At 63.3% G+C, this 9420-nt stretch overlaps 1 protein-coding gene across 1 annotated transcript; it reads left to right on the top strand.

Moving 5' to 3' along the window:
• Positions 1 to 3015: 3015 nt before the first annotated feature.
• KRT18 (keratin 18) lies at positions 3016 to 6840 on the top strand. Its single transcript, XM_006030607.3, has 7 exons — positions 3016 to 3527; positions 5010 to 5092; positions 5355 to 5511; positions 5609 to 5773; positions 5886 to 6011; positions 6136 to 6359; positions 6576 to 6840. Exons 1-7 carry the CDS (start codon positions 3093 to 3095, stop codon positions 6688 to 6690), a joined length of 1305 nt encoding a protein of 434 aa, XP_006030669.1. The 5' UTR covers positions 3016 to 3092; the 3' UTR covers positions 6691 to 6840.
• The last annotated feature ends 2580 nt before the right edge of the window (positions 6841 to 9420 follow it).

Raw genomic sequence — 9420 nt, 5'->3', positions numbered from 1 at the left:
TTGCGCCAGGCCCTGGCATGGGGGACAGCCTGGGCTGTGGCACATGCAGCTGGTCCCACTGTCCCTGGGCTGGGACAATACGGCAGCTGGACTGCCTTCCTGCTGCCACCAGACTTGGCCCTGTTGCCCAGGCACCTCGCTATCTAGCCAACACCCACTGCCGGGGCAGGACTCACGTGAGCGGGGTGCACAGCCGGGCAGATGGCATGGGGCTGTGGGAGAGCAGGGAGGGGGTCCGGTAGCGGGGATCACGGGGCAGTGACAGTGCAGGGCCCCAGCAGTGCATCCGCTCCCTGCATGCCCCCGCGATGGGGGCCGGTTCTGCAGGCTGGGGTATGCAGGGGCCAAATGGTGGCTTTGCCCTGGGCCCCATCCCCATGCTCTCATGGCCTCAGAATCGCATTCCCACCCACCCATCCTGCTCTCCGGTCCCGTCCCAGCTGCCCGGCAGAGCACGAAGCAGAACCACTTGGAGTTTTGCTGACATGTTGTGGGGAGGGCAGGTGGGGAGGTGCTGACCCGGCCCATGACAGCTCACCAAAACTCCCTAAGTGGCCCCCTGGCCCAAATAATTGCCCACCCCTGCCCAGCTCCTTCCGCCCCTGGTCTTCCTGATCACAGAGCCATACACATGTGCACTTCCACAGAGAACTTAGCATCAGGAAAACCTGCTTTTTTCCAATATGCAACCACCAAAAGCCAAAGAATTCAGCCCCAAATGCTCCACTGCCCTCCCGGGGAAGCCAGCAGGCTGTTAAGGGACAGGTCCGGAGAGCATTTCCAGGGGTGATCACAAAAATAACTCCTGTCCCTAGAAATGCACTTTCCCACCCCCAAAAATCTTAGGGTAGGCTTTTCCCCCAGGGCAGCAGGTTTCAGCATGACCCGGTAACAGGCCAGGCTGATGAGTCCACGTCTGAGATCCCCAGGTCCAGCAGGTCCCAGCAGCTGCAGCCTTTCTGTATGTGCTACGTGGGAGCTGGTGTTCCCTACCCGGCTCTCTCCCATCCAGACCCCACAGCCCTGATCTGGCCGGGCTGATCCTATCACCGATAACCCCCATCCCTGGAATCTGCCGTGACTTCATTCCAGGATGGTGTGCATGGAGCTCCAAAGCATCTCTGACGCTGAGCATAAATCAGCCAGAGGCCTGGAGCCATCCATCAGGGGGTTCTCTCCAGGGCTGCAACACCGGGCCATGTGGGAGGTAGAGCTGCTGGTATAGATGCGTGGCTGGGGGCTGGGAGGGGGGTGCAGGTTGCTGAGATCACAGCCACCCTGGCTGTATCAGCAGAGCCCAGCTCAGACCCAGTCCCCACCCTGAGCATCTCCCAGTTGGAGCGGCGGGGAGATGATTTGGATCTCTGTGCATGCCAGAGCCAGCTTGAACCCCCATCCCTGCCTTAAAAGCAGACGGTGTTACTGTCAGAGCCCAGCACCCATCGGTCCCACCCTGCTGCAAGGAGCTGCACAGGCCATGGGAGAAGGGTCCCTGTCTTAGCCCTGGTCCACAGATGGCCACGCCATGGCTTGCATCTGTTCTGGGCGCCAGGGGAGGCCTGGAAAAGCAGAGCCAGTGCCGGGGAATTCATGGCCTGGACGATCCTGCCCGGCCAGAGGAGTGCGGGGGCCGGGGGTCAGCTTGCAAAGGACACAGCTCCCAGCCCAGGAGCTGAATCTGCCTGTTTTGGTTTCAAGGCGGAAAAACCAGCTGGGGGGACTCAGCAAAGAGCAAGGGCAAAGCAGAAGTGGGACATGGGGGCTATCGATGGGAGCAAGAGGAAGAAACTAGGCAGGGAGGAAGCACTGCCTCTCCTTGCCCTGATAAGGCAGGAATGGGAACAGGGTGGGGGCAGATAAGGACCTGCCTTCCTGACTCCATTCAGCTGCTTCTGAATGAATCCCCAGTTGGGATTGCACAAAGCTTCAGCTCCAAGGGTCAGGGCCCAGCACCACCCACACTGCCTGCCCTCAAACCAGAGCTGCAATCCCCACCAGCCCAGCCCAGCCCAGCCCTTCCAGCAAGGGCCGGGGCTTTAGGTTGTAAAATGCAGTCCCGCGCTCCTTCCCCATGGATGTGAGAGCGGGCACATGGGTGGGATCCTTGCTCCACGCCCCTCTCCCCCACAGCTCTGCTTTCTGCTGTGTTCTACTTGGCCACGCACCCGCCACGCTGCACCCCAGAGCAGGCTGCATTTCAGCAGCAAGGAGGGTCCTCGATGCCCACCCCAGGCCAATTATCCTGCCCCTGCGTCAGGCTCACGGTCGAGGGAGCAGGGCAAGGGGGCAGTGTGGGGTTATATGTCCTTTGCTTTGTGCTGCCAGACCCAGAATCCCACAGCAAGAAGCTGGGGTTGGCAAGATGCCTGGAGGATGATGTTGTCACAGCCCCGGGCCAGCACAGGGAGTGTGGGGGCATGCAGGTTAGCAAGTGTCAGGACCCCACGAACAACACGTGTGCACTGGAACAGCAGGTGTACTAGATGGGCATGCTTGGAAACACAGCCTGGTGCCAGGGACCAGGGGGTGGGGCTGGGTGAGCAGGCAGAGCAAAAGCGAGGTGCGGGCTGAGATCCCCACTAGGCTCTCCCCTGCCCCCACTTCCAGCCACCACCCTTCTGGGGATGGCTTGAAGGTGCTGGGGACCCCAGGCTGGGTGCTGATGCTCAGGGCAGGGGCAGGCAGGTCTGGGGGCTATATGAGGAGCATCAGAGGCAGTCCCTGCCTGGAGCCCCCCTCCCAGCTGGAGTCCCCCAACCTTGGGACACCATCCAGGGACTCCTTCATAGCCCAGCTGGGGCCATACCTACACACCCCACCCCCCCAGCCTGGCCACTCCAGCTCCTTCCCGACCCCAGCTCCAGGGAGCCCAGGTGAGCAGCCCCTGCAGGAACAAAGAGCAAGGCTGAGGATTATCTGGGCCCCACCTTCACCAGCAGCAGCAGAGCCAGAGGCAGGGAGGTGGAGCTGGGGAGCCCTCCTACCCCTCCCTGGCTCCTGGCTATAAATCCCAGGCCTGCTGGGCTGTATCCACCCTCCAGCCCTGTCCAGGCTCTGTCCTTTGCAGCTGAGAGTCTCTCTGTCCAGGCACCATGAGTATCAGCAGATCAGTCTACTCCAGCACCCGCCGGCCCGTGAGCAGCAGCCAAGGCTTCACTACGACCAGGAAGACCACCGCGGCTAGTGTCTATGCCGGGGCGGGGGGCTCAGGCTCCAGGATCTCCATGCCTTGGGGCAGCAGGGGGGTCTATGGAGCCAACAGCATCTACCTGGGAGCTTCGGGGGGCAGCGGTGGGGGCTATGGAGCCAGCGGCATCTACCTGGGGGGCTCTGCGGTCATCCACAACGAGAAGGAGACCATGCAGGACCTGAACGACCGCCTGGCTTCCTACCTGGAGAAGGTGCGGAGCCTGGAGACCGCGAACCACAACCTGGAGGTCCAGATCCGGGAGTTCCTGGACAAAAAGGGGCCCAGCACCCAGGACTGGACCCACTACTGGGACATCATCGAGGACCTGAGGAACAAGGTGAGTTGGGCCTCGCCCTCACCGCCACAGCCACAGCTCCCGGAGGCACTCGGGTACACCTGAGACCCCCCCGGTTCCCCCCCAGCAGGGACCACCAGAGGCTCTGTATAGCCTTGCCCTGCCCCACGTTCACGCCCTGTGGGCTGCCGATGCCACAGCAGGTGAAGGGGCCGAGCCCAGCCCTGTGGGAGTGCTGGAGCTGCCAGCAGGGCTGGGGTTAGCAGATCCCACCCAGGGCATGGAGTGTTTGCTCCCCAGCGGGCCTGATCCTGGCACTCCAGCCCCGGCTGGGCCTGAGCCCACAGCTGCCACGTCACACTACTTCCCTGGGGTACAAAGAGCAGGATGTTGGCACCTCCTTGGCAGCCCAGTCCTCACCCCCTCCTCCTCTTCCTCACTCCAGAGGCCGGGAGGGGCGAGAATCATTCTCACCTGGGAGCCAGCGGGGAGCAGCAGGTGCAAGAGGAGGCAAAAGCAGGGTTGGAAATGCCACCCCCCCAGCTAGGCGGGTGGGGGCAGAGAAGCCGCCCAAGCAGGCCCCCGGGGACAAAGGGAGCTGCAGGGAGGGAGAAGCTGCAGGTGGAGGGGACAGCTGGAAAGCACCTGCCCCGTCCCCTGCCACCCCTCCAGGGGTGGGTGGGAGAGGAGAATCAGCCTGGGGTATTTGCCCCTGCGGGCATGACCCTCCTTTTCCAGCACCCCCTCCTCCCCTGGAGCTGGGCGGAGAACCCAGGCCTCCAGGCTCTAACCATTAGACTAAATTACACCCCGCAGCCCCCAGGGCCAGCTGGGAGCAGGGGGGGCGGCCTGCTTACACCCGGGGAGGTTTCCCCACTAGGCCACCGGCCAGGACCCCGCTCAGAGTGGTCTGGCCCCAGACAGCGTCTCCTTGCCCGGACCCGAGCGAGGCCAGTGTAGGACGGTGCCGCCATCTCAAGCACCGTTATAGGGAACAGCAAGCCGGGGGCTGAAAAGGAAGTGGCCCTAAACTTTAGGCCACTAACCCAAGGTCACCCAATGACAGACTGCGAAAGGGAGCCTGGTGCGGCTCCCTGATGAGAGGACCCCAGGCGCCCGGGCTCCCACGGAAATCCGGCATGGGACTAGCACTGTTTTTTTTGGCCTCAAGGCAACGGCGGCAAATAAAGGAGGCAACTGTGTCTTTAAGCGCCCGCCCCACCTTGCCGCCTTGTTGCCAGGGCAACACACCTGTCTTACCCTTTGCTAATTGCACCTGTGCTGGGCTAACGAACAATGGCAGTGGCTGGCGGGGGCCCAGGGACTCGGGTTACGGCTGCCCCGGAGCAGCTCCGGGCCGGGGAGGGGCTGAGCCGTGGGGCTGCAGCGGGGTTGCAATAGGGCAGGAGCCTGGGTGCAGGGGGGGAGCCCTGCTTTCCTCCATGGCAGGGATGGGGACTCACCCCGATGCCCCCAGATCCCGCCTGGCACTGCCCCCCGTGACGCTGCCTCTTGACCCCCCAGATCTACGAGGAGAGTGTGGACAACGCTCGCATTGTCCTGCAGATCGACAATGCCCGCCTGGCCGCTGACGACTTCAGGGTCAAGTGTGTCCCCTCTGCCGCCCTTCCCTGGGTGGGCTTGGGGCTGAGGCTGCCCCTGCAGGGGCAAGGGAAGCTGGGGGAGTGGGGGTCACGCTCTCCGCGCCCCGAGAGCCATGCCCAGTGCCTGCTCCCTTTGGGCACCTTTGGGCACCCAATGTCCCTTCCCTGTCTATGGGTGGGGGCAGAAGCATGCCCCCAAACCGTATGGGGACCCCCAGCCCTGAGCCCCGCCATCCAACCCCTCCATGGTCCATCCACGGTGCAGGTATGAGGGAGAGCTGGCCATCCGGCAGTCGGTGGAGGCCGACATCGCGGGGCTGCGCAAGGTCATCGACGACACCAACATGAGCCGGCTGCAGCTGGAGTCCGAGATCGAGAACCTCAAGGAGGAGCTGATCTACATGAAGAAGAACCACGAGGAGGTGAGGCCGTGCCGGGGTGCCCGGGGGGAAGGGGAGGAAGTGCTGGGGTCATCCCCCCCACCCCAGGGGCTCATGGCTGTGTGTCCCCACCCCGCAGGAGGCGAAGAGCCTGCAGGCTCAGGTCTCCGGCTCGGGGCTGACGGTGGAGGTGGACTCCCCCAAGACCCACGACCTGGGCAAGATCATGACAGACATCCGGGCCCAGTACGAAGCCCTGGCACAGAAGAACCGCGAGGACCTAGACAAGTACTGGAACCAGCAGGTGAGCTGCCCCCGCCCCAGACCCTCCCCAAACCCAAGCTCCTGGGACCGGTTGCAAGGGAGATACCCCACCACCACCCCCAGGACCCTCCTATCTTGCCCTGTGCCTGCAGATCACCGAAAGCACCATCGAGATCACCCAGAGCACCAAGGACATGGACACGGCCCACGGCACCCTCACAGAGCTGCGCCGCACCTACCAGACACTGGAGATCGAGCTCGAGTCCCTGCGCAACCTGGTATGTGCCCACCGCCCCCGTCCCCCTCACCAGGTGCCCCCTTGCCCCCTCCACTCTCAGCGGGGGGAGCAGCACCCAGAGGGAACCCCGCTGACCACTTGTGCCCCGATCCCTGCCCCTGCAGAAGGGCAGCCTGGAAGCCAACCTAATGGAGGTGGAGAACCGCTACGGGATGCAACTGGAGCATCTCAACGGGCTCCTCCTGCGGACCGAGGCGGAGCTGATGCAGGTGCGGACCGAGGTGCAGCGCCAGGCTGAGGAGTACCAGGCTTTGCTCAACATCAAGGTCAAGCTGGAGGCCGAGATCGCTACCTACCGCCGACTGCTGGAGGGCGGCGAGGAATTCAGGTGAGCCCTGCAGCAGGCAGGGGGCCGTGCCTGGTCCCAGCATCACCCCCCTCACCTACTATGGGCAGGCCCTGGGAGATCCCCCAGCCCCTTATCCCCATGGCATGGCACTGCCACCCCTTCCTCAGCATGCAATGCCCAGAGGGATCCCCTCCTGGAGGGTGGCAGGGGGTGGCTGGGGTCTGACCTGGGGCCTGACCACCATCTCCGCCCCAGCCTGAAAGACGCGCTTGCGGAGGACAGCAGCCACAAGGTGTACATCCAAACCTCCAAGCAGATAGTGGACGGGAAGCTGGTGTCCGAGACCACCGAAACCAGGGCCCTGAAGTGAGGGCCCCACCAAGGCACCACACCACACCACACTGTGCTCGCTTCCCTCCCACATGCTTCCCCACCCTGGTCCCCCCAGAGCCCTCCAGGGACCCGCGGCCTGCTCGCACGGCTGACAGTGCAATAAAAAGCTGCCGAGCACCTGGGGGAATCGCTACTCTTGGATTCTTTCAGCCCTGGTGGCCCTGGGGAGGTTTGGAGGGGGCTGGGGGAGGTAGAGCGATGCTGGGACTTGTACCATTGGGAAGCCAGCCATGACCCTGCAGCATGTGGGCATGTGTCCCAAGACTAGTGTGCCACAACAGATGTGACACAGGAGATGGGGCAAAATGGACCTATGGCCTGAGCCACGGAAGGGCAGTGCTTCTCGTTACCTGGATGGGTAAACTGAGGCCCAGGGTGGGTTACATGCCTGGCACAAGGCCGTGAAGTCAGTCAGTGGCAGAGCTGGGAGTAGCAGCCGCCTGCTCCACCCACCACATTCCTGCCTCTGGTTGGAAGCAGAAGCCAGGAGTCCCGATGGCCGGCCAACGCCTGCCCCAGCCACTGCATCACGCGTCCCGCTGAGAGTCGGGAAAAGAACTGGGTCCGGGCCCCCTGCCTGACCCACTCGACCGTGCCCGCTCCCCAGCACTGGATGCCCACCTCTGCTCCCTGGCTCTGAGAGGCTGCACTCAGCCCTTTCCCTGCCTGTGGTCTCCTCTGTGGGCAAGGCTGGCTTCTGGGGCCTGGCTCCCAGCCCCTGCAGGAGCAGCTGCCTTCCCCCAGCCCAGCCCCAGAGCTCCAGCTGTTCCCAAGCCAGCTCCAGATGTGCCCTGCCAGGAGGAGGGTGTTTGCCTCTGCCCACCCACCATGCCCACTGCTGTCACCCTGGCACAAAGAATGAGGGGCTTGTAGGGCCCAGGACACGAGCTGCAGAGCATCACAGCACGCTGGACAGGCCCCTGCACGTGCCGGCTGCTCCCTGGGACGCTGGCAGAGGAGGCTTTTCAGGGGTCCTGGAGCGAGCATGGTGCAGGGATGGATGCACATGCATGCATTTACACACATGTGCACTTGCACATGCATAGGCTTACATGCACACGCATTCATGCTCGCATGGACTTGCACACGTGCCCTTGTGCAGTCATGTATTCACTTATGCATGCCTTCACACGCCTGCATGTACACATGCACTCGCACACGCTTGCCCTGATCAGCTAGCGTCCAACAGAGGCTAGCTTCTCCTCATGGGACTCACAGCTCTCAGGTGGGGGCCTCTGCTCATACCAGGGGTCTCCCCCAGCCCGGCCCTGGCTGCTGCTGGATGAGGCGTGGTTGGAGTTGGGGGCTCCCTGGTGGTCCCAGAGTGGGGCACGGGGAGTGCTCCTGGCACGCCGTGGACAGGGAATGGGTCTGGGGGGTCAGCCATAGCTCACACGCTCGGGGTCCAGCCCATCAGCATGTTTGGGATTCAGGACACCCCCCGCCACACACACACACACACACACACACACACACACACACTGAGGCTGTGCAGGACAAGGCTTCCCTGCCAGGTGTGTCCCTGAGCTTCCCGGTCTCACCTCTCTCTGCTTGGGGTGCGCAGCCAGACATTGAGGGGAGCCAATCTCAGGGATCCCAGTCCTAAATCCCCTAAGCCCTTCCCTGCCATTCCAGGGGCAGATGCCCCTCCATCCTGCCCACAGGCTCTCCCGGTGCCCCTCTCTCCCTCTGCACCCTTCACAGCCCTGTCCCGTGCAAGCCACAAACCTGTCCCTGCCCCAGCTCGGGCCACATGGAAACCCTGCGGGTGGAGCAGAGCCAGTGCCAGGACACCTGGGCTCCACTCCTGGACCTACAGTGCTGGAGGAGGTGGAGAGCTACGCCACGAGGCACCTGCTTCGGGGACGTTTTGCCTTGTCTGCCAAGGGAGCGGCAGTGCCAGGGCAGACAGAAGCCCCCACCACCCCGCTGCGGGGTCAGGGGCCTGGAACACAGTCTTATGCCTCTCCCATGACTCAGCCTTTCTCCCAGCAGCTCTGGAGCCTCCCTTCCTGGACTCTGCTCCAGGACTTTGCTCCAGGGGCCCAGCAGGGCAGGGAACAGGACCAGGGCTGGGGCAGCAGCCAGGCCTGGCGAGGGTAGCCAGGGAGCGCCAAGGCAGAGGTACAAAGGGCAGTGCAAAGCCAGGGGCTGCCAAGTGTTGTTTGTGCGAGGGGAGGGGTGTGTATGAGCGTGTCACCGCTGGGATAACCTTGACCCACCAGTCTGTTGCTAGGAACAAGAGCCCCTTGTGTTGCTGCCTTATCTGCAGACACAAAGCCCTTTCATCCACCCACCTGGGGCTGCCTGGCACCAGGGTCCGGCTCCCAGGCAGAGATAAGGGCAGGATGCGAGAGACTGGGATTCTCCCCCGCTCCTACCAGGTAGGCCCCGTGGGAGTCGCAGGCTGCAAGGTTCCCCACAGCAGTGCCCCATTGCAACCAGGGCTGTGAGCTTCCCTGCAGCAGTGCCCTGCTGTGTCCGGGGCTGCGAGCTTCCCCGCAGCAGTACCTCACCACGTCCAGGGCTGCAATCTTTCCTGCAGCAGTGCCCAGCCGAGACTCTACCCCTCGGAAGCTCCTGGCAGCAATCCAGCTCTGGCCACCTGGAGCAGAAGTGAAAGTTGGCGCAGGCTGTGACATCCCGGTTCATGCTCTGAACCGGTTCCTCTTTCCCAGCACAGCCCTTGGCTCAGGTGCAGTAAACT

The sequence above is a fragment of the Alligator sinensis genome, unplaced genomic scaffold (assembly GCF_000455745.1).
Source record: "Alligator sinensis unplaced genomic scaffold, ASM45574v1 scaffold1542_1, whole genome shotgun sequence".
Classification (NCBI taxonomy): domain Eukaryota; kingdom Metazoa; phylum Chordata; order Crocodylia; family Alligatoridae; genus Alligator; species Alligator sinensis.
The sequence above is the reverse complement of the archived record's forward strand: the minus strand, read 5'-3'. Positions and strand labels throughout refer to the sequence as shown.

Excerpts from the sequence above, each read along its gene's own strand:
- KRT18 (XM_006030607.3), top strand. The coding sequence starts at position 3,093 with ATGAGTATCAGCAGATCAGTCTACTCCAGCACCCGCCGGCCCGTGAGC. Across the intron at positions 5,093-5,354 it reads GCTGACGACTTCAGGGTCAA|GTATGAGGGAGAGCTGGCCA; the intron begins GTGTGTCCCCTC and ends TCCACGGTGCAG. Across the intron at positions 6,012-6,135 it reads TCGAGTCCCTGCGCAACCTG|AAGGGCAGCCTGGAAGCCAA; the intron begins GTATGTGCCCAC and ends CTGCCCCTGCAG.